The sequence below is a fragment of the Zingiber officinale genome, chromosome 8A (genome assembly GCF_018446385.1).
Source record: "Zingiber officinale cultivar Zhangliang chromosome 8A, Zo_v1.1, whole genome shotgun sequence".
Taxonomy (NCBI): domain Eukaryota; kingdom Viridiplantae; phylum Streptophyta; class Magnoliopsida; order Zingiberales; family Zingiberaceae; genus Zingiber; species Zingiber officinale.
In genome coordinates, this window is record NC_056000.1 from 10570602 (window position 1) to 10585877 (window position 15276).

Here is a 15276-nt window from a genome sequence, read left to right on the forward strand (position 1 = left end):
TAGAGATAAGGTTGACTTCCCTATATTATGGGGTTTAATAATAACTATGCAAATTAATACAAATTTCTTTTATATTCTCTCTCACTATTATTCGTAGGAATCATTGCGCTTGAAGCCTGTCACGGTAGACAAAAATCGTAGACAAATAAAATGGTCCAACCAAAATTCCAAACAGCAACAGATATCCGTACACGAAGTCGAATGTTCCTGCACTTCCAAAACGAAGAGCTTTCTCAGCAGAGTAACCATCAAACTGGCCTCTTCAATCATTGCAGCAAAGAGGATATGCTGACACCTTACGCTTCAACGTCGCTAGAACTTCCCTTCGTTGCTTCCATGTCCAGACTTCCTGCCCTTCGGCTCCTGCGATCCTTTTACGAAGAACAAGAGTATGCCATTCTTAATGCATTGAAGCTTTCTTGAAAGCATTAAGGACTTAGAATATTGTGTGAAAACAGCAGTAGTGCAGAAGACAACCTCACGTTGGGCGAGTTCATCCGCTTCGAGCATTCGAACCACTTGCCCCATCATGGGCCTTTTGCCGGAGTCAGGATCGACACATTTCAGTGCGACCAAGAGCGTGCGTTTAAGAGCTCGAATGGATGGTTTAACCTCGAGATTTTGATCCGCTACTTCCTCCGCCCTTCGGCATCCAACCATCATTTTAAGCCACACCACCAAATTCACCTGCCAATCGACATTTGCAGTTCAAGCCAGAATTACTGATTACAGACGAAAAAGGTTCGGAGTAGTCATGCTTTTGGTGGTGTATCGAGACTTGGTTAGCCATCATACCTCATTAGATGGCCTTCCATAATCTACAGGATCCCTGCCAGTGACAGTCTCTAGCAGTAAAACTCCAAAGCTATACACATCACTCCTCTCGTTCAGAAGACCAGAATTGGCATATTCAGGAGCCACGTATCTGAAATTCTCATTTGAGCGTGTTCATCATTCCGTTCAATATTTCAGTAATGATACTAATAGATGGAAGCATTGATCAGTACATACCCAAATGTGCCCATTACTCTAGTGGCGACGAAGCTTTTGTCAGAGCCCAGCAGCTTAGCCAATCCAAAGTCGGATATCTTTCCATTATAATCTTCATCAATCAAGATGTTACTCGATTTGATATCTCGGTGCACCACTTTTGGTTCGATTGCTTCATGCAGATAAGCAAGCCTGAAAGCCATTCAGCTAGTCAGATCAACTAAAAAGAAGAAATGTTTAGAGCATTGGTTTAGAGAAAAATGGTCACTCACGCCTTTGCAGTGCCGAGGATGACCTTCATGCGCTTCTCCCAACTGAGGACGCCTCTTTGATGCGCAGTTCCATGCAGCCACTGCTCCAAATTGCCATTGTTGACGTACTCATACACAAGCATCCTGTTACGTTGATCTAGGTAATCAAGCATATGGACGTAACTGAAAATCAAATTTTGATTACATCTATCATGATTCCTTCTCTCCATATTCAAGAAGAGAATTATGGAAATGGGATAACTTCTTGCTGCATTTATATCAAGTTTTAGTATTCTGTTCAATTAGTGTTAACAGTTTTGAACTATGCTCCGCTAAAATGTTCAATCAATAAACAAACAGGCGAACATTAAAAAGTATACCAAATTAACGAACAGCTCAAACTTTTCACCTGTGAATTCCTTCTATGCAATATCCCAAAAGCCTCACTAGATTTTTATGCCGAACATGACCAATGGCTTCCACCTCTACTCTAAATTCCTTCTCTGCCTGTCCTCTGCATGATTCAATGGGTGATCAAGAAAAGATGCTCGAGTAACTGATGCCTGAAAGCAATGAACTTACAGGTTGTTCAGAAGCTTCTTCACTGCGACTTCAGTACCATTTATCAAACGCCCTCGGTATACAACTCCATATCCACCCTCCCCGAGGACATTGTCGTTGGAGAAACGATTTGTTGCAAGCTCAAGATCCCTTAAAGTAAACCAATGACCCCAACCGAGATGCGAGGACTCTGGCAGTCCAACTAAAGAAGACACGGATGCAAGTGGAAATGCTGAATATGCTTTCCGAGTAGATCCAGAGCTACCTTCATCCCCAGAATAGGAACTCCGAGCTCTATCCTTATGGTAAGCTGAGCTGCACTGGCTAATGCTTTCAGCATCACTCGACTTGCTAATCGTCAGCTGTGCTGCTGCAACTGTCTTCACTGAATCCCTGTCGCTAAATTTGTCATGGCTGGGGATGAAAGGCCCTTCGTCATTCTCCTGGAGAGTTTGAAGCGAACATTGACAACCAACTATGTCCACGGGGATCTCCTTGGAGACGGTTGGGATTTGTGATACTGGCACGCTGTCAAAAGTCTTCCTCGTCTTCTTCTTGGATGTGATCCATATGGATAAAACGGCGAGAATAAACACAATTAGAACACCCACGCAGATGCCAATCACAACCCAAAGTCTCAGACCAAGAACGGGTGTCCTCTCTGATAATTCAGCGTTTAATGAACTGTCAGAAGACATCTTTCTGCAATTCAATTAGTGAAGAATTATTGAAACTAAGACCATCTGTTCGCAGCAGATTATCTGAAAATTAACGATTTAGCCACAACCTTAAAGCCATTAAAGGTTGGCATACACCAAAGACCACTTTACTCTTTGAACACAAAGAGGAGCATTAACTAACGTTAATTCACTGAACATTCAAGCATATCATCAGTTATTAAGAGTCTTAAAGCCATTCGATACCCAAAGTCTTACCATAAACAACAACAAACGAAACAATTTAAGCAATCATGCAAAGAAGACAATCCAAAATAAGAACAAAAATTACCACTTTTGAAGCCTTGATTTTTCGGTCATCTAACCAACAGGCAAGGGGCTTCTTCAACTCACAGAGAATTGATACATTCGGTTTCAAAACCAAAATTGAATACGTCCCAACACAAGCTAACGACGTTAAAGAAGCAGAAGAAAAGTAGCTCCTTTTGCTGTGTGATAGATTGGGAAGAGAGGTAAGGACATTTTTTATGATAAAACACTGGAACTGCTACTTCTTTGTGAAGGAGAAGGCAGAGAATACCATAAGCTTTGTTGTCATGAGCCAAGTGAAGCCTGGAATTATGAAAACCAAAGTTGGTGAGGCCGGAAGGGAGGGGGAGAGGTAGAGATCAGGAGAAACATAAAGCACGAAAGAGATTTACATGGTTTAGCATTAAAAGTAGGACGAATAAACAGAAGCATTAAAAAATGGTTTACATGTGAGGAGAAAAACAAATAAATTAAGAGATGTAGATAGGTAGATAAATTGAATGATGAGCTAGATAAACTGAGAGTGAGAGAGCGAGGGAGAGAGACAAGAGAGAGGAAGGACGGATGAAGTCAACTTCAATGTTTGCAGGCAAAATTCCAAATTCACTTTGCTGGCTTGACAATCTTATTGCCAACTTAACATTTTGTTCTCTCTTGCTTGTGGTATCAACCTGACTACCAAATTTAAGACTTCTCGAGCTCAGCTACAACCTGCTCTTTATTTTTTTCGTTTTATAGGTTTAAGTATTAAGCAGTGACTAACCATAATTGTCTTTCAGAATGGAAGACGATTACAATTTTCTAGAATTGTTTTCGAACAAAGTGACAAAGAATCGGATTTCAGTATCTGAAAATTAGAAAGAACATTACCTGTATGTCGACTAAGACTTTCTATTTTATCAAAACATTAACAAATTATCTGGGCTACAATATTATCTGGATGCTTTGGAGCATATGGGAAACAAATTATGAGCTGTTTATTCACGGAGATTGCAGGCACTCAGACAAAAGAACCGTGATCTCTGTAATCCTCTGCTGTACTCTTATCAATTGTATAGATTTACTGAAGTCCTTTGCTTTGAGCAGATTAGGGAGCTAAACTACGCAACTCCGTCCTTTAAACGATATTAAAAAAATAAAAAAACTTGTGCTTAGATGGTCTCCCTATTCGCCTATTCAATTTCACAAGGTGTTAGGATTGATGCTTTACAGAAGATCTGAGCAATATGGCAACCATCTGTTCTCAGCTTTTCTTTATTGTTTCCTGATAAAGCCAACTGCTTTATGAAATCTAAGTGTGTGGAGTTACTTTGCGTGAGGAGGAAGGCTCACGAGAGCACATTACCTGCTGGCTGCTGTTGTACAAAACAGAAAACAGAGCTAGGATTCTCGTGACAGCTAATGAGACAACCTGCTGCTGCTGTTGCACCAAAGGCAGTGAGACAACGGCGAGGGACGAGGTATATAGTCAATTGACCATTGACGGAGAAGAAAACTGTTTCAAGAATAATTCATTTGCTCAATCCTTACGTAGACAAATCGTATGCAAGTTTTATGGCATTTTGTAATTATTTCTTAATAACCTTGAGTAGTGTTTTTTTATATCGGGTAGATGAATCTAATGCATAACTATATAAAATTATTATACAGCAATATATATATATATATATATATAGATATATAAAATTATTATACAGCAAAATATATATATATATATATAGATAATTCAAAGGGTTCTAAAAAAAACTCCTACAAAGAAAGAACTTTCACTATATATTTATATATAAATATGGGTATGGATGATGTTTTGGTCTTGTATGTACTAGCTGTTTTATGTAGTTTATTCAATTATGTAGTATTTTAGATGTAAATGTGAATGAATCATAACTATATAGACCTATCCCTAATAGATTGATTTCAAAATAGCATATCTAAATTATAAGGAATCTCATAAAAGCCACAAGTGCCGAATTTGTACTCTGTAAACTTTGATTTGTACTAGTTTTAGTATGTAAATAAATAAATTGATCCGGCGGTAAAAATCCGGAACCCCATAAGAAGGAGTCAACGCTGAGGGGAGGTCAAAGGGTCTAGTGGCATGCCGGAAAAGGACGAGCCGACCGGACTCGGAAGAAAGGGAAATCTGATAGTAAAAGGCACCCTGGTAGGGACCAGGGTTCCGACGCTCAAATGAAGTAGTGCATAATGACCTAGCGGAAGGATGTGCCGCCCGGACGGCGCAAAGAATCAAGGCCGTCCGGACGACGTTCTTCGCCCGCCCGGCAAGCCGGGCGCCCCAGTCAGGCGGTGGGTAAAAAACGGGGACATCTTCTGACAGCCGTCAAGTCATATGGTTATGCCATACTTCTAGTCTGACAACAGGGGGTCCTGCCGTCCTCGGTAGCGATGGTGTCGTAAGCTCTCGACAAGTGCATGGGGTATGGGTTGTCGACACGTATGCATCTCGGTGGCGTGCATTAGTTCCTTCTCCGTCCTATATAAAGAGGCTATTACTTCGCCAAAGGTATGCATGATACAACCACTTTCTCCACCACTTACCTTGAGCGTCGGAGGGTCGTCAGGGAACCCCTTCCGGCTAGACTTCTGTGCAGGATCGCCGGAGCTTCGTTCGACCAACCGGAGATTCACTCCATCGACTAGGAGCGTGCCGCGTGCCCAGGTCCCTTGGTTCAGCGATTCGGCGTCTGTGGGAACGCTCCCGCATCCGATCGGAAACAATGGACGAGGTGGACGACAACACGCTTTCTGGGGAAGAACTCGACGCTCTGGTCGAGATAAGGGCCGCCAAACTTGTGGAACAAAAGCAGCGGACGGAGCAACAAGCAACATCTGCGTCGGGTGGCCGAGCGGAAGCACCTCCAGCCACCGTCGCATTCCACCGGGCCTTATTTCGCACCCCTGAAGCCGCACCAGCTCGGAGGGATAGAGACTCTTCTTCAGACGAAATGCCAAGGCGAGATGACAGAAAAGGGAAAGCTCCCCGGACGGACTCATCTCCCGAGCAGATCAATCGCCAATTCTCGGAGGCTATTCTACGAGACCCTCTGCCCAAGCACTACGTGCCTCCGACGATCGGCGAGTACAATGGAACAACGGACCCGGATGATCATCTGGGTAAGTTTGATAACACAGCCACGCTCCATCAATACACCGATGGAGTGAAGTGCCGAGTCTTTCTTACCACTCTCTCGGGATCTGCTCAACGGTGGTTTCGGAGGCTGCCGGATGGATCCATCACGAGCTTCAAGGAATTCCGAACGGCCTTCCTCCACCACTTCGCTAGCAGTCGGCGTTATCAGAAGACAAGTGTTAGTTTGTTTGCCATCAAGCAAGAGCCAAAAGAATCGCTTCGAGCTTACATCCAGCGATTCAACCAAGTGGCGATGGACATCCCAACGGCCACATCGGAGACGATGATGAATGCCTTCACACAAGGCCTTGTGGATGGGGACTTCTTCCGGTCGCTCATCCGAAAGCCGCCCCGAGATTATGATCACATGCTACATCGGGCCAACGAATACATAAACGTGGAAGAAGCGCAAGCCGCTCGGAAAAAGGAAACTCCAACCGAGCGGGCACCTGTTCATTCCGAGCGGAAGCAGCACGCCGCTCAGCAGCCACCCAGAGGACCGAGGGCCGAAGCAATTCGATCCCCCCACGCCAGATCGCACGTACAAGAAGTGGCTGCCGCTCGGCCCAAGCCAAAGAAGAGGTGGACCCCTATGTTCTGCTCCTTCCACCAGTCGAATACGCACAACACGAGGGATTGTCGAAGTCTTCCCTTCGTGGCTAATCCCGTTCCCAGGAAAGCCGAACGACGGTCGCCTCCCATCGACAGGAGACAAAGGACCCATGAAGCTGACCGGACCCGCACCGAGAGGCGACGTCACCAGACGTCCGATCGGCACCGATCCCCAAGACAGGAGAATCGCCGGGCGTCTAGAGAACGGTCCCGACCGTCCACTCGGGAGGAGGAAAACAGGAGCAATACTTCTCGGGGCGAGATCAACGTTATTGCTGGCGGGCCGACCGGAGGAGATTCCAACCGAGCCAGAAAGGCGGGCGTCCGGCAGCTCCAGATCCACGCGGTCGGTTGCAGCCAGGAGCGGGCGAGTGGACCGGAAATCACTTTCGGACCCGGGGACTTAGAAGGAGTAGAAGTGCCCCACGACGACGCGCTGCTCATTAAAGCGGTAATAGCAAATTACACCATTCACCGCATATTTGTTGACACTGGGAGCTCGGTCAACATCATATTCAAGAAGGCGTTCGAATCAGCTGCAAATTGATCGAGCCGAGCTACTGCCCATGACGACCCCGCTCTACGGGTTTACGGGCAACGAAGTTCAGCCGGTCGGACAGATCCGGCTGGCCACCTCGCTGGGAGAGGAGCCGCTCAGGAGGACCAGGACAATAAACTTCGTGGTGGTCGACTCTCCATCATCCTACAACGTCATTTTGGGACGACCGGCGCTCGGCGAATTCCGAGCGGTTGTCTCAACCTTCCACCAGAAGATAAAGTTCCCCGTGGAAGACAAAGTAGGAGAAGTGCGTGGAGATCAGCTAGCAGCTCGGCGGTGCTATATAGAGATGATCCGAGCAGAAGCTTGTTCCGCTCGGAAGGCGCCCCGAATCGAGGTGCACGCCATAACCGAGAAACCTCCTGCTTTAATTTATGATGAAAAGGAGGAAGTTCAGATCCATCCGACCCGATCGGAGGCCATGACTTTTATCGCCTCAGATCTGGAGGAAGAACAGAAGGAGAAGCTGATCCAATGCCTCCAACGAAATCATGATGTCTTCGTCTGGTCGACACATGAGTTGCCCGGAATTTCGCCGAGCCTAGCGCAGCATGAGTTGTATGTCCGACCGGACGCTCGGCCAGTGAAGCAGAGAAAAAGGGACTTCAGCGCCGAGCAGAATTCCATCATCCGGGCGGAAGTAGAAAAACTTCTGAAGGCCGGCCACATACGCAAGGTGCAGTTCCCGAGCTGGCTGGCCAACGTAGTATTGGTCTCCAAGCCGGGCGGCAAGTGGAGAGTCTGCATCGACTTTCGAGACTTAAACAAAGCCTCTGCCTCGCATAGATCAGCTGGTGGACTCTACGGCCGGCTGCGAATTAATTTGCATGCTTGACGCCTACCAAGGATATCATCAAGTGCCGCTCGCCCGGGAAGATCAAGAAAAAGTAAGCTTCGTAACGGCCGACGACACTTATTGCTACAACGTGATGCCGTTCGGATTGAAGAATGTCGGGGCCACCTATCAACGCTTGATGAACAAAGTATTCCGGGAGCAGATCGGGCGGAATCTGGAAGTTTATGTAGACGACATTCTTATTAAATCCGTCCGAGCGGCAGATCTCTTCAAGGACATGGAAGAAACCTTCCGAACGCTGTGCAAATATGGGGTCAAGCTAAATCCCCAGAAGTGCCTGTTCGGAGCAAAAGGAGGGCGTTTCTTGGGATATATAGTGACCGAGCGGGGAATCGAAGCAAATCCCAGCAAGGTGAAAGCTCTGCAAGACATGCCGCCCCCAAGAAATACAAGAGAAGTGCAAAGGTTGACCGGTCGGATAACTGCTTTGTCCAGATTCATCTCCAGAACCGCCGACCGGAGCCTTCCATTCTTCAAGGTTCTGCGCAAGGCTACTAAGTTCCAGTGGGATGAAGAATGTGACCGAGCATTTGAAGAGTTGAAGACATATCTTAATTCTCTGCCAGTGTTAGCCAAGCCGGTCGGGGGTGAGTCACTTTATATGTATCTGTCGTCAACTGAGCATGCTGTAGGCTCAGCACTTGGCGAAGAGCAGCCAGTGTATTTTCTAAGCCACATTTTAAAAGATGCTGAATCTCGTTACACCGGGCTCGAGAAGTTGGCCTTTGCTTTGGTTCTAGCCGCTCGGCGCCTTCGACCGTATTTCTTGGCTCACACCATCATTGTCCGGACGAACAGTCCACTCGGAAGAGTACTCTTGAATCCAGAAGCGTCCGGACGGCTCATCAAGTGGACGACAGAACTAAGTGAATTTGACATCCAATATCAGCCCCGCTCGGCGATCAAAGCCCAATCCTTGGCTGATTTTGTGACCGAAGTGCAAACGCCAGAGCCGGAAGCTATGTGGAGAATATATGTGGATGGATCCTCCACTCGGCTCGGAAGTGGGATCGGAGTATTACTACTCTCACCTCAGGAAGAAAAGATGCACCTATCCGTCCGGCTAGATTACAAAGCTACTAACAATGAAGCAGAGTATGAGGCCCTTATAGCCGGATTGCAGGCAGCACGGCATGTGGGAGCCGGTCGGGTGACACTCTATTCGGATTCACAGTTGGCCGCTCAGCAACTTTCCGACACCTTTGAAATCAACTGTGTTCGGCTCAAACTCTACGCTGAGGCCTTTGAAAAACTCAAAGCTACTTTCTGAGAGGTGCTTATTCAGAAGATTCCCCGAACGGAGAACCAGGCGGCCGATGAGTTAGCCAAACTCGCGAGCTCAATAACACCGGTCGTCATTCAGCAACCAATTGAAAAAACGCTGCTGGTGGCGCATGTCGACCGGATGCAAGGCCTCACGTTTCCAAGTGACTGGAGGACACCTATTATAGAATTCCTCCGTTCGGGCATCATACCATCCGATGAATATGCAGCCCGGCTCCTCAGAAGAAGAGCCGGTCGGTTTACACTCATCGGAGATCAGCTCTACAAGAAGGCTTTCTCTCGCCCGTTGCTGAAATGTGTAAGCTCGGAGGACTCAGCTTACATCCTCCAGGAAGTACATCAAGGATCATGCGGGGGTCATCCGGGCGGACGCTCATTGGCCAAGAAGATCCTCTTGGCCGGATATTTTTGGCCAACTTTGCAAACAGATGCCGCTCGGACAGTATCTACATGCCTTTCGTGCCAAAAGTATCACAACTTCTCCCACCGACCGGCAGAGGAAATGAAGGCGTCAAGTGTTTCATGCCCGTTCGACCAATGGGGAATGGATATTGTCGGTCCATTTCCGATGGCGGCCGGGCAGAGGAAATTCTTACTAGTGGCGGTAGACTATTTCTCCAAGTGGGTGGAGGCCGAGCCGCTAGCAAAGATCACTGAACAAATGGTTAAAAAATTCATCTGGCAACACATCATTTGTCGGTTCGGCATCCCTCGCCGACTAGTGTCCGACAATGGGCGGCAGTTCACAGGGAAGATGTTAGAGGATTGGTGCAAGAGCTACGGCATTGAGCAACATTTCACATCCGTGGCCTATCCTCAGAGCAACGGTCAAGCTGAAGTGGCCAACCGGGAAATTCTCCGTATTCTGCGCGCTCGGCTCGATCATTTGGGAGGAAGTTGGCCGGATGAAGTGCCGAGCGTCTTGTGGGACATCCGAACGACGCCAAAAGAAGGGACAGGAGTCACACCGTTCCATTTGGTATATGGCGGTGAGGCCGTCATCCCGGTCGAAGTCGGCGTCGAGTCCGTCCGGGTTCAATGTTACGATGAAGACAACGCCGAGCGGAGGAACATGGAGCTGGATTTGGTTGACGAGGAACGAGCCAGGGCATCCGTTCGGCTGATGGCCTATCGTCAACGAATGAAGCAAAACTACAACCGGCGCGTCATTCCCAGATCATTCCAGGTAGGCGACCTGGTCTGGAAGAAAGTCAAGCCGGTCGGTGACGTCGGCAAGCTTGAAGCTCCATGGGCAGGTCCCTTCAAAATCATCGAAAAGCTCCGCTCGGGCGCGTATTATTTGGAAGACGAGGACGGTCGGCAGCTAGATAGACCGTGGAGCGCGAACCACCTCCAGCCTTACCGGGCGGGGTGAAAGGTGTATCACTATAAATCACCCTGTGTACTTTTTTTCGACTGAATACTGGAAATGCCAGAAATGAAGAATCAAGAGAACAAATATAAGGCATTGTCAACAAGAATCGAAGGCCCCGTACCGTTCGAACGGAGGTAAATAATTTGAGCCGAAATGCTCAGCGAAGCAGACCCTGAGCCGTTCGACCAAGAGTACATTCTCCGCGCTGGGTGAGAGGTGCGCTAAATATAAATTTATATACTTTTTGGTCGCCTATATGCTTGTGATGCAGGAAGCAAAAAGATAAAAACACATTGAGCATTCTCCGCTGAACAGTTCACCGTTCGGCCGGGCATATAGATTATCCGAGCCATGCGCCCGAAAGACGAAGGCCCCCAAGCCGTTCGGCCGGGAGGTTTATATCCGAGCCGCAGGCTCGATGACGAAGGCCCCCGAGCCGTTCGGCCGGGAGGTTTATATCCGAGCCACCGGCTCGAAGACGAAGGCCCCCGAGCCGTTCGGCCGGGAGGTTTATACCCGAGCCACCGGCTCGAAGACGAAGGCCCCCGAGCCGTGCGGCCGGGAGGTTTATATCCGAGCCACGGACTCTAACCTGAAGACCCCGAGCCGTTTGGCCGGGCTGCGTATGGGATACGAGCGATGCTTGAAATAGGAGATCCCGAGCCGTTCGGTCGGGAAGGATATCCCGAAGGCCCCAGGCCGTTCGGCCGGGCTGCGTATAGAATATAAGCAGCGTTCGAGATCGGGCGGCATACTATTATGGCAGGATGGGAAACCAAAACCATGCGCTGTTCAGGATGATAGAGGGAGGTTATTGCCTGGGAGCGAAGGCCTGAGCCGCTCGGCCAGGTACATTTTAGCCGAGACTACCTCGGGGAGGGTTATATACGAGCCAAGCGCTCGACGACGAAGGCCCGAGCCGTTCGGCCGGGTGTGTAGTCTCACTTGGAGACCGACGAGCCCCGTCGTTAAAAATTGAGAGCCGTGCCGACCGGCTATAAATATCCGCGCCGTCGAGCTCCGACGATAAATATCGAGAGACGAACCGGCGTCTATAAATAATCCGAGCGGAGGAACCGACGAGCCCCGTCGTTAAAAATCGAGAGCTGCGCCGACCGACTATAAATATCCGCGCCGACGAACCCCGTCGTTAAAAATCGAGAGCCGCGCCGACCGGCTATAAATATTCGCGCCGTCGAGCTCCGACGATAAATATCGAGAGACGAGCCGGCGTCTATAAATAATCCGAGCGGAGGAACCGACGAGCCCCGTCGTTAAAAATCGAGAGCCGCGCCGACCGGCTATAAATATCCGCGCCGACGAGCCCCGTCGTTAAAAATCGAGAACCGCGCCGACCGGCTATAAATATCCGTGCCGTCGAGCTTCGACGATAAATATCGAGAGACGTGCCGGCGTCTATAAATAATCCGAGCGGAGGAACCGACGAGTCCCGTCGTTAAAAATCGAGAGCCGCGCCGACCGGCTATAAATATCCGCGCCGACGAGCCCCGTCGTTAAAAATCGAGAGTCGCGCCGACCGGCTATAAATATCCGCGCCGTCGAGCTCCGACGATAAATATCGAGAGACGAGCCGGCGTCTATAAATAATCCGAGCGGAGGAACCGACGAGCCCCGTCGTTAAAAATCGAGAGCCGCGCCGACCGGCTATAAATATCCGCGCCGACGAGCCCCGTCGTTAAAAATCGAGAGCCGCGCCGACCGGCTATAAATATCCGCGCCGTCGAGCTCCGACGATAAATATCGAGAGACGAGCAGGCGTCTATAAATAATCCGAGCGGAGGAACCGACGAGCCCCGTCGTTAAAAATCGAGAGCCGCGCCGACCGGCTATAAAAATCCGCGCCGTCGAGCTCCGACGATAAATATCGAGAGACGAGCCGGCGTCTATAAACGTCCGAGCGGGAGGCCTTGCGAAAATCCAACAAAAACCCCTTTTGAGACGAGGATTTCTTGCTAAAATAGAAAGGAACAGAAGATTATCTAATATGCAAGCCATAAAAGTCATTACATAGATAAGCGGGGCCGAACGGCTGGAATTCAAAAAAGTTTACAGAAACGCTCCTCACACATCAAAATCAAAAAGAGCGTCGGGGATGGTGTCCATCACGCTCGCCAGATCCTCGGGGGGAATGGTCAGCTCGGCAGACAGGTGACCTTTGTTCTTCAGATAGCCCACCGCCGCCTTGATTGCCTCCTCGAACGTGAGGGATATCTTGTCGGTAAACTTCTCTCCGAAGTCTTCCGAGCGGAGGAACGTCTTCCTCACTTGGTCCGAGCGGGCCGACTCCCCCTCTTGATATTCCTTGAGCGCGGCATGGGCAGCGTCGCTAGCAGCTTGGAGATCCTTCAAGTCTCCATCGAATCTTTGGAGATCAGCCGAGCGGCTCTCTTTTTCGGTGGCTAGCAGAGCATCCAAGTCCTTGATGCGTTGCTCCAGCCCCCGGATCTCCACCTTCATGTGGTCCATATCGTTGATGGCCTGTTGCTTCCGAGTGGTCGCCGTCTGAATCTCCTTGTCTCGTTGTTTAATCATTGTTTCAAGCCGAACGACCTTGCTCGCCAGATCAGTAGCTCGTTTCCGTTCGGCTTCCAACGATTTCTTGGCCTTCTCCAGAGCGGTCGTCGACTGCCTGGCGTCCCCCGCTGTTTTTTGTTTCTTCAGTTCCTCCTCCAGCTCGGCCAACCGATCGCTAATGGCGATTTGCTCCACCCAGTTCTGCTAGCAAACGTGAACAGGTTAAAAACTTCAAATAGGAGAGAGAAGAGGGGGAGGGGCTATACCCCGGTAGCTGATTGAAGGTTGCTGTCGCCGAGCTGCCCGGGAGTCAACTTGGCTATCCGACTCCGAGCATCTATCCAAGCTTGTGCGAGAGGGCCCGTCAGGGTGATCATCTGCTCAGGAAACACCGGCCGATCGGCGGCAGCCATGTACGCCTCCGAAGGGAGGCGCAAAACGGTTTTAAGTAAATTCTGACCGCTCGGCCCGCTCTGAGACGGCCCACCAGCAGAAGAGGAGGGTAGCTCGCCCAAACGCCTAAGACGTCGTCGAGTCCTTGAAGGGCTGGACGGCGGCACCTCCAAGCTGGCCCTCGGAGAATCCTGAGGGGTCGGGGTACTCTCGAGGGAAACTGTCCCGGACAGCACCGGCGCATCTGCACCCCGCTCAAGTTGTGGCTCATCAAGTGTAGAGGCAGGTCCGGATTCCGGTTGCCGGCGTTTCCGAGTGCGCAGCAGCACATCATCGGCCGAGCGGCCCTCCACTTCAGCTTCGCTCGTAGGTTCTATATTGCCCGTGGCCTCACCAGGAGGGGCAGGGGCGTCCGAGGCTTCAGGGACCGTTGGCGTCCCCTCATCTTCTTCGCCGGCCGGATTAGCCGGAGCAAGGCCCCGTTCGGCGGCTTCCTTGCTCGTCACCGCCTCAATCCGAGCGGCCTTCAATTTGACCTTCTCGGTAGCTCTGGCACGCCACATGACCTCCGCTGCAGAAGCAGAGAATAAATCAGTTAGAACAAAATAAAGGGGAAGATAGGGGAGCTTACTCATGCTACAAGGCAGATCGGCTGGCGTAGAAGACAAGCCAAATATATGCATTACTCCTGGGAGGAGCATTTTGTCAATGTGATAGCGCTGACCGACTAGCTGTTCGGCTGCATGGAGATAGTCCGCGTCACCTCTAAACTTGCCGAGCTCCGGTTGCGCAGGCATAGCCGTCTGCCACTTGGTGCGGAAAGTGGGTCGCTCGGGAAAGCGTATATAGAAAAAATGCTCCTTCCAATGTTTGTTGGAGCTCGGCATATTGTCGAAAAGGACGAAGCCTATCCTGGACTGGAAAACAAAGGTGCCCCACTCGGCTTGCTTGGGATAGTAGAAGTAGTGGAAGATTTTTGGGGTTAAGGGAATGCCGTTCAGTTTGAACAAAACTACCACTCCGCTCAGCAACCTAATAGAGTTGGGAACTACCTGGCCGAGCGGAATGCGGAAATAGTTGCAAACTTCTAAGAAAAACTTGTGAGGAGGAAAACGTAGTCCGGCCAGGAATTGGTCCCGGAAGAAGACAACAGTGCCGGGCGGAGGATCGTGAGGCCGATCGGAAGGTTTGGCTAACACTATTTGGTGGTCGATCGGTAGGTCATATGCTCGAGTGAGGCGCAGGGCGTCTTCCTCGTCGAACCGACTTTCCATGTTCGAATACCAAAGACCCGGAGCACCGCCGGTTGACTGCGAGGTACTGGTCATGATCGAAAGGCCAGAATGCGGGATAGAAGAGGAGGGTTCAAGCAATGGAGGAAAACCGACTGAAAAGGATGATTAACAGAAAGAAGAATGCGTCTGGAGCGAGAAAAAAGGTCTTACAAGCGAGGGAGATGATCGGAAGAAGCCGTGTGATCGTCGGAAAGTCTGAGAACAAGGTCGCCGGCGAAAGGAGGAACGACAGGAGTCTGGAAACGAAGAAGACGAAATGCGGCGGAAACGGAGTCAAGGGCCTTATATCGCCACCCGGAAGCGATCTCCACCGTCCGATCCAGGTCGTCGGTATCGAGGTTGTCATCTGATCGCCCGTTTCAAACGGCGGCTGTCCCATCGGAGGTGACGCAACCGCCATGCTCTGACAAATGCACGATCGCCACGTG

General features: G+C 49.7%; 1 protein-coding gene across 1 annotated transcript; it reads right to left on the reverse strand.

Moving 5' to 3' along the window:
- Positions 1-3276, reverse strand: LOC122012381 (probable receptor-like protein kinase At2g42960). The gene is made up of 9 exons (XM_042568896.1): positions 3060-3276; positions 2811-2967; positions 1824-2504; positions 1651-1755; positions 1263-1385; positions 1012-1182; positions 796-925; positions 478-687; positions 1-371 (listed from the first exon to the last, which is right to left on the reverse strand). The coding sequence occupies exons 3-9, from the start codon at positions 2498-2500 to the stop codon at positions 297-299; spliced, it is 1491 nt and encodes a 496-aa protein (XP_042424830.1). The 5' UTR covers positions 2501-2504; positions 2811-2967; positions 3060-3276; the 3' UTR covers positions 1-296.
- Positions 3277-15276: the final 12000 nt, after the last annotated feature.